This window comes from Plasmodium berghei, assembly GCF_900002375.2.
Source record: "Plasmodium berghei ANKA genome assembly, chromosome: 3".
Classification (NCBI taxonomy): Eukaryota; Apicomplexa; class Aconoidasida; order Haemosporida; family Plasmodiidae; genus Plasmodium; species Plasmodium berghei.
This window is the reverse complement of record NC_036161.2, coordinates 549215-566544: the sequence shown is the minus strand read 5'-3', so window position 1 is coordinate 566544 and position 17330 is coordinate 549215. Positions and strand designations below refer to the sequence as shown.

The window sequence follows — 17330 nt, the reverse complement described above, 5'->3', positions numbered from 1 at the left end:
CATTTTCTTTTATAAAAAAAAATAGGAAAAAAATATATATTAATAAATGGCATATGATATATCGAAAAATGCTCATATATATTTAGTAACGATATTCTTTTGTCATAATCTGAATTTATAATTATTTTCATTTATCTTTTATCATCAAATGAATTCATAACTATATTGGCTGATTTATTTCCAACAACCAAATTTATAACCTTTTTCATGTTTTGTTTTTTCTTTGACCTTTTTCTCCATCCAACTAACCTATACTAACATAAAAATCGAAAAAAAATTACATGTAGTGGATAAATATTTTAAAAATGCTATATTTAGAAATTTTCTTTTTATTTACCTTATACACAACTGCGAAAATAATTGGTATTAAAAGAACTATAAAGTCAATGCCAATTAGTTTGTATTCTTTAGGTAAAAATATATCCAACTATGTTCTTAACTTATCAACTTTCAGTTCGATCGTATTATTTCGAGGCACATTCCACGTGTCTAATAATATAACATTAGATCTAGCTTTATGTTCAATTGATTCAGACTCTTCAACTTTTTCTGCATCTGTTTGTTTACCTTCTTTTTCATTAGTTGTTTGTTTTTCAATTGATTACTGTATTGGCCCATAAATTATTTCTTGAATATTTATTTGTGATATATTTTCTAAATAATTTTCAATTGTTTTAAAAATATCATTTAAATTGTTCAATGCCTTTATTGTATTAATTTCAATCCAATTAATTCCACCAATAAAATATGAATTACATCTTTCAACAAAACAACATAAATATTTCATCAAGTCTATGATGTTTACAGAATCGCGATATTCACTATTTGAATTTGTTGGCCCACATTATGAATTTTAATAATTATATTTTTTTTTATTTATTTTGTCACGAAAATCATTATACTAATCATGATTTTCTATAAACGTAGCATAAAAATCCATTATTTCCATGTTATTTTTATATTTAAATTGCTTTATCTTATTACTTAATCACAGTATAGAATATTCGGAGTATTCTTTATTTTTATTTTCGGATTCTAGATTTTCTTAACTATTAACAAATAATACTTGTAATCAATATTTAAACATAGCTCCAATTCGTTCGTCATAAGTTTTGCATTCCTTTCACTTCCTAATTGCTAATAGGACAATAATCGTCTTATATTTCAGTAGATATGTTCTTTTCTAAAGAAAATTATCAGGAAAGTAATGCTCAATATCTTTAAATGCTTACACTAAGAAAATATTATAAAAATTAATAAAATGGGTATTAATGAAATATTATGAAATTAAGTTAATTTATAAACAATGCAAAACAATAAAATAAAATTCATTTTATTAAAAAATGTGTATACCACATTGATAGTTATTATTCTGGATTTTATTTTTAATCTGTAAACAATTTGCCATAATTCTATCTTGTACATAAGGAATGTATTGTAATAAAATATGTTATCCGATTAATGGTATTCTATATAATTAATATATATATTTAAAGAAATTCTATTAGTTTTAATACTACATTACCATACAATAATAATAGTATTAAAAAGGTATTTAATTTTTATTTATGACAATCACTAAATTGCTTTAAGTAGTCATTTGTTTAACATTTTTATCATATCTCTAAATAATACAACTTTTTAAAATAATACCGTGAATAACAATATTACACAAATTCATGAAATCTAATAACAATAATATATTAAATTTGTTTTATATAATAATATATTTATATTATATGTTTACACATGAAAATAAAGATATATTCACTACTTTTTTAATAAATAAATTTCAAAACTTATGTTACTATAAATATATAAAGAGTACAAAATATAATATTACGGTAATTATTAAAAATGCGTTTGTCTTTCATTACTTTACACTATATATTATTATTATTATGTATCAAATATTTTATATTTTACTTCTAATAAGTATAAAAAAAATGATTGCTAAAATTATAATCTTTTAAAATAGCTTAGTGTTATTGATTTTTCTAAATATATAATCTATCGTTTGCATTTACATTTCAATTAATAATATAAATTAATAACGCATTTTAGAATGCGCAATAACTATTCTTATATTCTAATATTATTCTATATGCAAAATATTTTAATATATAACTATTTCTACACCATATTCAGATAAATTGGTTTATATATATTTTTTTTACAATTAAAAATTATATTTCCAAAAAAAAATATTTCATTTTTTAAGTTCGTTAAATCATTATCTGTAAAATATATGCCTTATTCATGTAGTCAAAACATTCTTATGTTCTTGACATAGAACATATATATTAGCTAAATGCAAGGGATATTCATACTTTATATTTATGGAAATACTAAACATAATATATATATTAAATTTGTTTAAAAGTTTTTTAAGTAAATTTATATATATATTGACAATACAATCGTTTAGAATGGTATTACAATCACATCAAACAAAAATAAAATGCTAAAAAATATAATTAAATATAGCTACCAATAATACAAAAATTCATTTGAGAGTATATTAATCACTACACATAGTACACTAATAAGATGAATGAATTTCACGAAAATTATAAGACAAAAAAACTATAATTGATATGTAACAAAAAAAATTAACTCAAACAGGTGTAATAAAAATCGATAAAATGCTAAAACATGATACTTTTATATTCTTTTGAAAAATTGTTATTATATTTTATAAAATTTAATAATTAAAAAAGTGTTTTATGATACTAATGAATTGAATTAGCGGGAATATTTTTTCATTATTTTTCTTATTTTATGTAATTTTCTGAGCTGATTATATTTAATCTTAAAATCTACCATAGATACAGGGAATAATAACAAGAATCCAAAACTAATTTGTGCAGACAAAATTGCGATTGACAAATTCCATAATATGACATTTGCTGCATTTCTAGCTATACTTTTATTAATATGTTTACGTAGTAATTTGTTAAATGCACTGTTTGTAAATAAAATATTATATTCCCTTTCAATTTTTTTATAATCAATATTTGTCATAAAGCTATCATCTAGAAATAACTTAAAACTTTCTAGATGCCTACTGAGAAAAAAATAATCTTCATTTTTATTATCCATATTATCTCCTAATATGTTGAATATTTCATTATCAGGTATTTTTTGGGATTCCAATTGACGTTTATTTTTATCATCATCACATTTCATTGTTTCTGATATATCATTCATAGTTTCATTAACCAAATTATTTGTTTTCGAAATTGTAATTTTTAAATTCTCTAACTTATTATTTTTCAAATCATTTATATATGACTTGTCAATATCTTGAAGATTTAATATTTCTTCATCGCTATACTCATCTTCTGTTTGACCGTTAAGAGTTAAAACTGATTCATAAAAATAATTTAAGTCTATCGGTTTTTTTGTATATGCTAATATTCTACCATTTCCAAAATTTATTGCATTCCTTTGAGGATATATGTTTATCTCGTTTATATTGTATAATTCCTGTAAAAGAAATAAGATATGTAATAACATATATTTAGATATTATTCATTTTAACTACTTAAACTTAACATAAATTTTTTGATCAATAATAATTATATACAATAAAGATAATATGGTAATAACTTACATTTTGGTGGTATTCTAAAGAACAAATAATAATTGCAAGCAATAATATTTTATTAAAAATATTTGATTTTTTCATTTTTAACTTAGTTATCTATTAAATAAATACATATAATATATAACCATGTTGTAATTTTTAAAATACATATATAATCATACGAAACCATTATATTATTATACATTAATTTTTTGTAATATATTTAAGTTAATGTTCTCACAAATTCAAATTTTATTAATATCGTACTATGAATGGAAACATTTGCATATTTTACTTGTTTTGGTTAAATAAAAAATAATTAATTTAAATTCTGTAGTATTTCACATTGCATATTTTTATATAAAATTTACATTATAATTTCGACCTAAATATTTTTTGCAATTTAAATTATGCTTAGTAAATGTTTCAATATTATAATAATTTTGTTTAGGTTTATTCATGTTTTCAAATGGGTAATAAATATATACTTAAAATAAAAGCTAGTATACAAATTATAAATAACAAATTCAAAAATATTAGGAAACACAATAATAAATTACCATTTAAATAAATTTTTATTTTATTTTTATAATATTTTTTTCATGCTATAAATATTATTAATGAATTCTAATGTATTTTTTTTACAAAATTTACAACTTTTAATAATGATAGATATATAATAGCTTTATATACGCAATAAATATATCTGATGTTGCATGGAAATGCGATTCCTATTAAAACATTATAAAATACTAATTGATATTACTCCAAATGAAGTATATCGTATCATTAAATTATATGCAATAAAAATAACAAGGTTTAAAAAATTAATTTTTATTATCATTACTAACCTTAAAATTAAATACTTAACTTTACCAGCTGAATATTTTATTCAACTTACTACAATTTAATATTTTTAAACGCTATGTCGTATTTATTAATATAAAATTAACTTGAACAAGTTATAAATAAAATATAGTCAAGATCGTCCTTAATAATGGTAATTACAACTGTAATTAGTATTATTCTCATTTTTTTTTTTTTATAACAGTAATTTTTATACTATATATTTTACTATAATAAATAGTATGAACTTAAAAATAGCTATTATTATATATATCATTTATTAGCATTTTTGAATATCTATCTAATCAATATGATTTATCTCATTCGGATTAATAATATTAAAAGCGAATAATTATATATTTTTGTTAATTTTTAAATCCAATTTTTTGTGTTTATAAAAATAGACGGTTTATGCCTATAGTTCATAACGTAGATAAAAAAAAGTATATGTAATGCGCATACAATAAAAATTAAAGTAAAAAATTAAAATAATAAAGATGTTTTAATAAAGCCATTAAATATCCATTTAATCCAAAATTTTATATAAAATACAAATTAAAATACTCAATCATAGAATATATAAATAAATATATAAAGTAATATGCCTATATAAGTCGCATATATATAGGTATATAATTTTAAGTCTTAAAATCGACGATATTACACAATGATATCCTTATAATACTATGAAAATGTATATACACTAAATTTTAGGTATATGTGTATTTATTTGCAATAAAATGACTATTTTGATAAATATATATGCAAGGATTAATAATAAAATAAATTGTAAAAATATATATATATATATATATATAATCTAAATTTAATTTTTCTACAACAATTGTGAATTATAAATATTTAAAATACTCCATATATATATATATGGAGTATAAGAATTGTGAAGTATAATATACTCCGCATACATATATATAATATTTTTTAGTGGCAAACAATGATATTATTTATTCATATAAATACTCTCAATCGGATAATTTAAAGGAAATTTCAAACTTTTTACTTAAATAAATTTCTATAGAAATCTTAAATTTATCTTCGAACCCTTTAAGCATTTCTTGGCATACGTTCAAGTACATATGGAATAAACAAAATTATAATTAATGAAGATAATAAAGAAGCATATATCGAATTAAAAAGTAAATATCCAATTACACTTAATCCAGTATATAATGCTATACTAAAACTTAATTCTTCTTTTATGTATTCGGCAAGCTCCTTTATATGATGATCAATTCCATAATATTTGACCCTTCTTTTGGCAAGGTCATATATGGGTCTTAATGCTTCTAAAGTTAATTCAGCTATTTTAAGTATAATCTTCTTTGTTATTTTCAATCCCTTTTTAATGTTCTTTGTATTTATTCCTATCATGTCTAGATAAGCTACAGCATTGATTTTAATCGTTTCCACCCTTTGTATATGTTTATCTATATATTCAAATACTTTTGTAGTTTTAAATCGATCATACAATGTTTTAACACTATCTTTGAATTTATTTGCTGCAAGCGTTATTAATTCTTTTAATTTTTGAAAAGCTAATGATCTATAATAATTAATCATACCTCGGAATCCCATTCCCATTGCATATCCTTTAATTTTCTTAGAGTCTTCATCTGTTGAATTCTCTTTTATTTGTTGAATATCATAACCTGAAGAATTTTTCGTGAATTTACGAGTATACATAAGTGAAGGAACATCATCCTCTTTTCCACTTTCCTTTGAAATTTCCAATGTATCTTTTAAGAAATCGTTTGCATTTTCCTTCAATTCAACATCATTATTAGAGGGTTCTACTATGCCTCCATTTCCTTCTTTTTCGAGTTTATCCATTGTATCGAATCCCAAATTATATTTTCTATTAAGATTATCTTGATAATCTTTGAATATTCTTATTAATTCATCATCACTAACTTTATTTGGATTCATAATTAAAGATAGATCCATAACCATATGAGAAAATATTTCATATAAACTGCTTGCTTCGCCTTTCATAGACATTATTATTTTTTTTTCTTCTTCTTTTTTATCTTCTTCAACATGTTCTACTTCTACCTGTTCAGGCTGTTCAACGTGTTTTACTTCTATTTGTTCATCTTCTTCAGAATGTTCTATTTCTTCTTGTTCATCTTCTTCATAATATTCTATTTCTTCTTGTTCAGGTTGTTCAACACGTTCTACTTCTATTTGTTCATCTTCTGCAGCATGCTCTACTTCTTCTTGTTCATCTTCTTCAACATGTTCTATTTCTTCTTGTTCAGGTTGTTCAACCTGTTCATCTTCTTTAGAATGTTCTATTTCTTCTTGTTCATCTTCTTCATAATGTTCTATTTCTTCTTGTTCATCTTCTTCACCATGTTCTATTTCTTCTTGTTCTTCTTCAGAATTTTCTACTTCTTCTTGTTCATCTTCTTCATAATGTTCTACTTCTTCTTGTTCATCTTCTTCAGAATGTTCTATTTCTTCTTGTTCAGGTTGTTCAACATGTTCTACTTCTATCTGTTCTTCTTCAGAATTTTCTACTTCTATTTGTTCAGGTTGTTCAGCATGTTCTATTTCTTCTTGCTCAGGTTGTTCAACATGTTCTACTTCTATTTGTTCATCTTCTTCAACATGCTCTATTTCTTCTTGTTCTTCTTCAGAATTTTCTACTTCTTCTTGTTCAGGTTGTTCAACATGTTCTACTTCTATCTGTTCTTCTTCAGAATTTTCTATTTCTTCTTGTTCAGGTTGTTCAACCTGTTCATCTTCTTCATAATGTTCTACTTCTTCTTGTTCATCTTCTTCAACATGTGCTACTTCAACCTGTTCATCTTCTTCATAATGTTCTATTTCTTCTTGTTCATCTTCTTCATAATGTTCTATTTCTTCTTGTTCATCTTCTTCACCATGTTCTATTTCTTCTTGTTCTTCTTCAGAATTTTCTACTTCTTCTTGTTCATCTTCTTCATAATGTTCTACTTCTTCTTGTTCATCTTCTTCAGAATGTTCTATTTCTTCTTGTTCAGGTTGTTCAACATGTTCTACTTCTATCTGTTCTTCTTCAGAATTTTCTACTTCTACTTGTTCAGGTTGTTCAGCATCCTCTACTTCTATTTGTTCATCTTCTTCAACATGTTCTACTTCAACCTGTTCATCTTCTTCAGAATGTTCTACTTCTACTTGTTCAGGTTGTTCAGCATCCTCTACTTCTATTTGTTCATCTTCTTCAACATGCTCTATTTCTTCTTGTCCTTCTTCAGAATTTTCTACTTCTTCTTGTTCATCTTCTTCAGAATGTTCTACTTCTACTTGTTCAGGTTGTTCAGCATCCTCTACTTCTATTTGTTCATCTTCTTCAACATGCTCTATTTCTTCTTGTTCTTCAGAATTTTCTACTTCTTCTTGTTCATCTTCTTCAGAATGTTCTATTTCTATTTGTTCAGGTTGTTCAACATGTTCTACTTCTTCTTGTTCATCTTCTTCAGAATGTTCTACTTCTTCTTGTTCAGGTTGTTCAGCATGTTCTACTTCTATTTGTTCATCTTCTTCAACATGTTCTACTTCAACCTGTTCATCTTCTTCAGAATGTTCTATTTCTATTTGTTCAGGTTGTTCAACATATTCTACTTCTTCTTGTTCAGGTTGTTCAACATGTTCTACTTCAACCTGTTCATCTTCTTCAGAATGTTCTACTTCTATTTGTTCAGGCTCTTCAACATATTCTACTTCAACCTGTTCATCTTCTTCAGAATGTTCTACTTCAACCTGTTCATCTTCTTCAGAATGTTCTATTTCTATTTGTTCAGGTTGTTCAACATGTTCTACTTCTTCTTGTTCATCTTCTTCAGAATGTTCTACTTCTTCTTGTTCAGGTTGTTCAACATGTTCTACTTCAACCTGTTCATCTTCTTCAGAATGTTCTACTTCTATTTGTTCAGGCTGTTCAACATATTCTACTTCTTCTTGTTCAGGTTGTTCAACATGCTCTACTTCAACCTGTTCATCTTCTGCAACCTGCTCTACTTCTATGTGTTCAGATTGTTCAGCATGTTCTATTTCTTCTTGTTCAGGTTGTTCAACATGTTCTACTTCTATTCGTTCATCTTCTGCAACATGCTCTACTTCTATTTGTTCAGGTTGTTCAACATATTCTACTTCTTCTTGTTCAGGTTGTTCAACATGCTCTACTTCAACCTGTTCATCTTCTGCAACCTGCTCTACTTCTATGTGTCCAGGTTGTTCAGCATGTTCTATTTCTTCTTGTTCAGGTTGTTCAACATGTTCTACTTCTATTCGTTCATCTTCTGCAACATGCTCTACTTCTATTTGTTCAGGTTGTTCAACATGCTCTATTTCTTCTTGTTTATCTTCTTCAGAATGTTCTATTTCTTCTTGTTCAGGTTGTTCAACATGCTCTACTTCTACTTGCTCAGGTTGTTCAGCATGCTCTACTTCTTCTTGTTTATCTTCTTCAGCATGTTCTATTTCTTCTTGTTCAGGCTGTTCAACATGTTCTACTTCTACTTGTTCAGGTTGTTCAGCATGCTCTACTTCTTCTTGTTTATCCTCTTCAGCATGTTCTACTTCTACTTGTTCAGGTTGTTCAGTATCCTCTGCTTCTTCTTGTTTATCTTCTTCAGAATGTTCTACTTCTACTTGTCCAGGTTGTTCAGCATGCTCTACTTCTTCTTGTTTATCTTCTTCAGCATGTTCTATTTCTTCTTGTGCAGGCTGTTCAACATGTTCTACTTCTACTTGTTCAGGTTGTTCAGCATGCTCTACTTCTATTTGTTTATCTTCTTCAGCATGTTCTATTTCTTCTTGTTCAGGCTGTTCAACATGCTCTACTTCTTCTTGTTTATCTTCTTCAGCATGTTCTACTTCTACTTGTTCAGGTTGTTCAGTATCCTCTGCTTCTTCTTGTTTATCTTCTTCAGAATGTTCTACTTCTACTTGTTCAGGTTGTTCAGCATGCTCTACTTCTATTTGTCCATCTTCTTCAACATGCTCTATTTCTTCTTGTTCTTCTTCAGAATTTTCTACTTCTTCTTGTTTATCTTCTTCAGCATGTTCTACTTCTACTTGTTCAGGTTGTTCAGTATCCTCTGCTTCTTCTTGTTTATCTTCTTCAGAATGTTCTACTTCTACTTGTCCAGGTTGTTCAGCATGCTCTACTTCTTCTTGTTTATCCTCTTCAGCATGTTCTACTTCTACTTGTTCGGGTTGTTCAGTATCCTCTACTTCTTCTTGTTTATCTTCTTCAGCATGTTCTACTTCTACTTGTTCAGGTTGTTCAGCATGCTCTACTTCTTCTTGTTTATCTTCTTCAGCATGTTCTATTTCTTCTTGTTCAGGCTGTTCAACATGTTCTACTTCTACTTGCTCAGGTTGTTCAGCATGTTCTACTTCTACTTGTTCTACTTTTATTTGTTCTACTACTTCTTCAACCCGCCCCACTACAGTGCTATCACTATCTGGTTCAGATGTACCTTCGGGTGTTTCTATGGTATCGGAGGCATTAGTACTTATTTCATCATTTTCTTTTTCTTCTTTACTATCATCTTCAATTTCTAGGCCGTTGTCTAATGCACCATTATATGTTTGTTCATATTGTGTATCACTTAAATTGCTATTTACAGAATCATTATCAGATTCTTCATCATTATCTGCATATTCACTCAACGCTTGCTCACCAAGTATATTATTTAATATATCATTATCTAAGTTTAAATTCTCACTAATATTTTGGTCTAAATTATCTATTTCGTTTTCTTCACGATTTTCTGGATTCTCAAAAGATACATCTCTTATTTCAGATGTGAACCCATTTATTTCATCTAACTCACTTAATATTCTTTTAAATAATTTATTAAATTTATTCAGATCATTTTTATTATTATTATTACTCCAAGTATTATTAGAGTTATTCTGTAGTATAAAAAATTGTAAAAAATTATAAAAAATTATAAAAAAACATAAAACATATATTGGATATAAATATTGAATTATACAACTTGATGTAATATATATTATCTTAAAAGATACATCAAAAATATAATTTGTTATAAAATAAAGTATATACTATATATAGTCATATATTTATTTTATATTCTATTACTTACACTAGTATAGGAAACGTGATATGATAATGCTATTAAAATTGAAGATGTAATTATTTTTAATAAAAGAGAAAATTTGTAATTGTTTCCTCTTATATAACATTTTTTAGACGATTGCATATTGCTATTATTTGATGATAAATTTACTAAAATTTTATTATTTTCATTATGATAATATATATAAGAATAATATGATTCTTTTGTCATTTTAATCGGCTATTATTAATATACTAATTAACGCCATTAATAAAAATAAAAACTATAAAAAAAATTATAATACTTTATTTATGTTTTCCCATTAAATTATTCTATATTGGATTGTTTGAAAACATTTTATTAATAAGTATAATCATAAAAAAAAATTACAAAAAATAAAATATAGAAATCTTATTGCATATAAAAAAACATACAATATATGTATGAATACAAGAAAAATTTTATATAACTATGATTTTTAGATTATTATTACTTCCCTATTTTTTATTATTTTTTCTAATCATAATAATAAGCAATAGTTTTCAAAATCAAAATAAAAACATGAAAAAAAACCTATACCCCAAAAAAAATATATTTTAATGTAATAATTTTAAAAATATAAAATATTGCGTCAATCCTGAAATATAAAAAAATATATAACAATGCAAAAGTACTAATATATGTTATAACGTCATAAATATTAATTAATATATTTATTCTATACATTTTTCTAAAATGCATCGTGATAAAAGTATAAAGCAGCTAGCTCTATTATTATTAAATTTTTTTATTTATAATAAATATGGGGGATAGTGAAATTTTTTATATACTTTCATTTAATATTTGTTCTTGTTTGCATACATACATACTATATATATATAATCCAATTTTAATAATATTTTTTATAATATCTTTGTTATATATATAAATAATACTAATTTATCAAAAAAAATATGCGAAAACTATATCCTAAATATTACTCCGCTTTAAAATATTTTTAGTACCTATATAAAAAAAAACCTCACATGCATATTTTTTTTGATTTAATAACTCTAAGACAATATTTACTTATTATATTATTTAAAAAAAAAAGCATATATATATATCCATTTTATCATACTATATATATACTAATAATAATAAGAAAGTGAAAAAAATATTAAAGGCTTAAAGAATAAAAAAAAACTAATAAAAAAATTAGTTTATAATAACATCCAAATATATATATATATATTATATTTATTGTCATTTTAATGATTTTATTATATAATTGTAATTAAACTTAAAAATACAAATTTACTAAATAAAAAATAAATAAATTTAATAATAAAATTTAACTTTTATATATTATATTATTGTTATTTTTTTTTTATTTCTTTTTATTTTTACTGGGGGATACTAGGATATGATGAAAATACATAATCAATCTATTTCAATTCAACCTTTCAATAAATGTCACAAAATTTTAAATTAGGATATTTATCAAGTTCATTACTAAATGGGCAGTAATATATGTTTATCGTGAGTTTTACTAATATCGTCACGAATTTGAAAAAATTAAATATAAAAAACAATAATAAAATGAAATAAAAAAAAATGAATATAAAAACTTATTCAAATAGGCGGAGTAATACAATTGCATACCCTAAATATGCAAAATGTAATGATTTGTGTATACAATTTTTTTTTATTTTATATAAAAGGGAAAGTTGTATATGCACATATAACGCATGTTTGATTTATAATTCGGTGTGACAACCTTATTTTTTTTTTTTTAAAATATCATTTAAATTTATTAGAGAATTTTTTTTTAAATTTGCTTTTTTGAATTTCTGAATTTACTTTATATATTTTGTAAATTACATAAGCCACAGTAGCTATTGGTAAAATATTTAGTCCAATTCCTATAGTTAAGCTTATTATTTGTGGCTTAAAATAATATATTAATAATGTATTAGCTGCTGCTGCAATTGGTGCCGAAAAAAGCTTTAATCCATTAAAAAAAACTTTTAAACTTTTAAAAAATTTTATACCATCTTTAATTGGTTTTTCTTTTTCTTTTTCTATATATTCTAAAATTCTTATAACTTCTCTTTCAAAAAGTAAATCCATTTTTTTAATGAATCCCATTATTTTAGACCAAAAACTTTTACTTTGAGTTTTATAAATATGATCAATTTGATCCATAACATTTTTTTCCAATATTTCATATTTAGGACCCGAAGGTGATTTTAGTAAATTTTCCATTAATATTCTATGATTTCTTATAATCTCATTATTTTTAAAATGCTCCCAATTTTCATAATTTGAAATTCCTTTTTCCCCAAATACATCCTGAATAAATATAAAAGAATATATTTAAACATATTAAACGTGTTTAACTATATTAACATCGAAATATAATTGTCTCATTAAAAAAAAAAAAAATATGAACCGACATAATTTTTACACAACACAAGCGTCTAAAGAAAAAAAAAAAAAAAAGTAAATCAAAATATTATGACACACTTATCAAACCTTTTTGGGGTTCATATATATAACTTACATTTCTAGAAGAAAATTGAGATATCCATATTATCTGAATCACAATAAAAATCTTAATAAGAAAAGAAAAAATATTTGTTTTATTTTTTTGATAAAGCTCTGCTATCATATGCCCATCATTTTTTTTATGTATATTATTTTTTTCATCATACTCAATGAATTTACTATTTTTATTATAATCCGATATGTAACTCCTCACTAGCAAATTATTATTTGACTTTTCCATTTTGTTTATATCATGAAATTAGTTAATTTATTATATATATATAAATAAACTTAACCAAATTATATATATAAAAATTATTGCAGAATTAACAAATTATACATTTAAATTAAACATTGTACACTCAATACAAACTCATTATATTTAACTAACTGATAATAATAATACAATGGACAGCTCACAGCCTTTATTATTCAAATTATAATTAAACTATGCATTTAAATTTTCAAAAAAAAAGGAATTATTTTTTATTTTATATAGCCTTATAAAAATATATGTAAAATTATTTAATTATAAAAAATAACACTTTTTCTATTATTCAAATTATAATTAAATTATGTATTTAAATTTTCAAAAAAAAAAGAATTATATTATTTTTTATTTTATATGGCCTTATAAAAATATATGTAAAATTATTTAATTATAAAAAATAATAATACTATTTTATATCTATGTTAAATGCATGCAATAAGAAGTTATAGTAATTCGACCAAAAGCCCTAAAAATATAATTATTAAAACCAAAAATAATATTAAGTTGAATGATTAATGCTTTAATAATTCTAAAAGCTTTACATTTTTATACCCTTTATTTTTATAATTATAAAATTTTATTTTCATAATAATGTATTATTATTAGTAGTAGTAGTAGCAGTAGTAGTAATCATGTACACTTTGTTATAATCCCAAATAATAGTAATAATAATTAATCTCTTTACACAATTAATTTTATTTGTATAAACATATTATAAATGGGCAAAATAAAATTCATGTACTAATAAAAAGCTATATACTATTTATAATTATAAAATAATATCATTTTTCTCATTTCTTATTATATACATATTTATAAGCCAATATTAACACCCTTTCGCATATTAAACTTTATTTTTTCTGGGAAGTTATTTTTTACATAGTCTAAAAAGTTTTAGCCAGCAATAAAAATCTTAAAAATTAATTTATAAAAAACTATTTAGATTTCTATTCCTCTTTTATTATATATACACTCCCAAGGGTTGACTATTCAATTTCTTTGTAAAATACAAAAAAAAATGGAAAAAAACATAAACTTACAAAAATTTTATTAAAACAATTCTTAAAATGATTTAATATTTCACAAAATATATTTTCACATTATTATACTCTTAGTAGTCATATATAATATACCTTATTTTTAAATTCTATTTAATATGCAGATATTATTTTATTATATAAGTTTTATTAAAAATGCTACCCATCCAAACATATCTACACATATATGCTCACTTAAATTGGCATAAAATGCCAATGCAATTAACCTAATTATAATTAATGCTTATCATGAATTTTTATAAAAACAATTCAAAATCAAGAATGTCCAAATAACAATAATAGTATTTTTCGAAATAAAAAACTCAATAAACATATATACCTTCACACACAAAAAAATTGAAATCCATATATTTTCTATTTTTAATTATTTCACCAATTTAATACATAATTCAGATCATATATCAATGGTTATTCATTTTCTTATCCTTAATATTTATATATACACATATTCATAATATATTACTATACACTATTATACTTAGAAAGTTTATATCTTTATTCATATTATTCTCATAAAAAATCGAAAAAAATTCACCCTATTTAATATTCTCTAAAAAACATTTAAATATTTTAAACCATTTTAATTTCCTTATCGACTTTTCTACAAAAAAAAAAATAATAATACCGTATCCCGATCTGTTTTTTTTTGTTTTCTTATCCAACTAATGCAACTTAAGGTTTCATAAAACCGGGTCATAAAAATGTTTAAATTGCCATAATAAAAGTATGTCCAAAAATAACAACAATTTTATAATTACTACCCTGATGTTTTTATTACCAAACAAACATGATAATACTATAATTTTTACAATGTTTTATTATAATTTATTTTAATCCCTATTTATTTACATTATTCTTTTTAAATAATATGGTTACAAAATTATGGAAACCAATCATGGCCACAATAAGATTAACTTTTATTATCTTTATTATTTATTATAGTAATAATGATATAAAAAAGACAAAAATATAATATATACATTTATAAAAATATTTTGACATATTTCCATCTTATATACATATTATAGACACAACCTCTATATATTTAAGAAAAACAACGAAATTGGATAAATCGCACTAAACAAAACAAACTTCTGATAAATTTAATATTTTAGTAATTAAGTCTAAAAATAAAATATCTATTATGAATAATATGAATTCAAAAAAAAAAAAAAAAAACTTTATGAATTATATATTTTTATTAATAAAAAAAAATGTATTATTTATACAATTATATACATAATAATCAATGGAATGTATATATATATATATATGGAATACCAACTTATGAGAAAATATTAAATTTTTTCAAAAAGACACAATATTCCAAAAAATTATTTAATTAAATTTTGAATGAAAGTATATTTTTATTTTTTTCAAGAAATAAAAATACATAATTTTACCAATATATTTATTTTTCATAGCATATATGCTGAAAAGCCATATTCGCGTTATAAGTTCATGACATTGTTAGATAACAACAAAAATAGTTGAAAGCAACTTACTAATAAAATGAAACATAAATAAACAAAACATATATTCGATAATTTAAAATAATTAAATAAAAAGCTTTTACACAATTATAATATTATTTATTCCAATATATGGAAATATATTATTATGCAAAATTATATTTTAAAATATTAAAAAAAATAATTCTCATAACAGTTATTTATATATTTACACCGAGTGCATATTTATATGTAAAATAATTGTATTATTGCCATTTTCATATTTTATTATTAAAAAAATAATGATTTGTAATTTATGTCTATAACGTTGATCCACCAATACATATACTTATAATTGTTTGTATATTTGTTTTATATATATTTTTTATTATAAATTTATTCTTTTTTACTATTTATTCTTTTCCTATATCCTCAAAAAAATAACTATATAGAAAATTCCACTATTTATTTACTATTTTGAAGGCTATTGTAAAACATCAAATTATTAATTCAATGGATATTCAATGTTATAGAAATAGCATTTTTACTAAACTGCTCATATTTGATATACGAAAATGTGCGCACAACACATCCATGTAAATAAGCCATTTATTTTTTTCAAAAATTGTATATAATGTCAGGAGAAAATATAAAAGAAACTCATTAATATAAAAATAGTTATATATGATATCTTTGCATATGCATATAATATCTCAATATTAGACAAAAAAAAAGGATATTATTTTTAATCTTACACATAATAATATCAAAAAAAAAATTTAATTCAAAAAAAAAAAAATTATAATATAAAGAAATGTTATATACTTGCATGCATTATATTTCTTTACTCCTTTTAATTATACTTTTCGAAAAATAAGACCAAACCAAAGTATTCAAAAAAAATAATTATGTGGAAAATATCATTTTATATTCGCATCATTTTTGCAAATAACCACAAAATCGCGCTCAAAAAAAATTAACACATATTCAAAAGTTTTTGCCAAATTGTAATAAAATAAAATAAAATATAAGTATAATAATAAAATAAAATATAAGTATAATAAAATAAAATATAAGTATAATAAAATAAAATATAAGTATAATAAAATAAAATATAAGTATAATAAAATAAAATATAAGTATAATAAAATAAAATATAAGTATAATAAAATAAAATATGATAAAATTATTATTTTTTGGAAAACACGATGAAATGGTATGTATATGCAAAGGCTATTCTTTTTAATCATCATATATTTATCTTTCACTTTTAAGGCTTGAAAAAAGGAATTTCAAAATAATATACATTCACTCTCCATTATCGTCAAATCGGCCGAAATGACAAAAAAGTAAATTCTCATTACACATAAATATAACATAGTAAAATAATAGTAATAATATAGTAATAATAATAGTGATAATAATATGGTAACAAAGCAAATGTGCATATTTTTCTTTACCGATTTCGCATGTGCATAGTATGCCCTTTTA

General features: G+C 22.7%; 3 protein-coding genes and 1 pseudogene across 3 annotated transcripts, besides 1 other annotated feature; all 4 read right to left on the bottom strand.

Moving 5' to 3' along the window:
* Nucleotides 1–131: 131 nt before the first annotated feature.
* Nucleotides 132–1425, bottom strand: PBANKA_0316400 (annotated as a pseudogene).
* Nucleotides 132–1425: a sequence feature (PIR protein, pseudogene;~BIR protein, pseudogene).
* Nucleotides 1426–2745: 1320 nt separating this feature from the next.
* Nucleotides 2746–3691, bottom strand: PBANKA_0316300 (fam-b protein; the record flags this gene model as incomplete). The annotated part of the gene is made up of 2 exons (XM_034567585.1): nt 2746–3489; nt 3617–3691. The coding sequence occupies 2 exons, from the start codon at nt 3689–3691 to the stop codon at nt 2746–2748; spliced, it is 819 nt and encodes a 272-aa protein (XP_034420045.1).
* Nucleotides 3692–5500: 1809 nt separating this feature from the next.
* PBANKA_0316200 (Plasmodium exported protein, unknown function) lies at nt 5501–10761 on the bottom strand (the record flags this gene model as incomplete). The annotated part of the gene is made up of 2 exons (XM_034567574.1): nt 5501–10516; nt 10558–10761. The coding sequence occupies 2 exons, from the start codon at nt 10759–10761 to the stop codon at nt 5501–5503; spliced, it is 5220 nt and encodes a 1739-aa protein (XP_034420044.1).
* A 1551-nt stretch (nt 10762–12312) lies between these two features.
* On the bottom strand, nt 12313–13300 carry PBANKA_0316100 (Plasmodium exported protein, unknown function; the record flags this gene model as incomplete). Its single annotated transcript, XM_034567563.1, has 2 exons — nt 12313–12864; nt 13076–13300. 2 exons carry the CDS (start codon nt 13298–13300, stop codon nt 12313–12315), a joined length of 777 nt encoding a protein of 258 aa, XP_034420043.1.
* Between the last annotated feature and the right edge of the window lie 4030 nt (nt 13301–17330).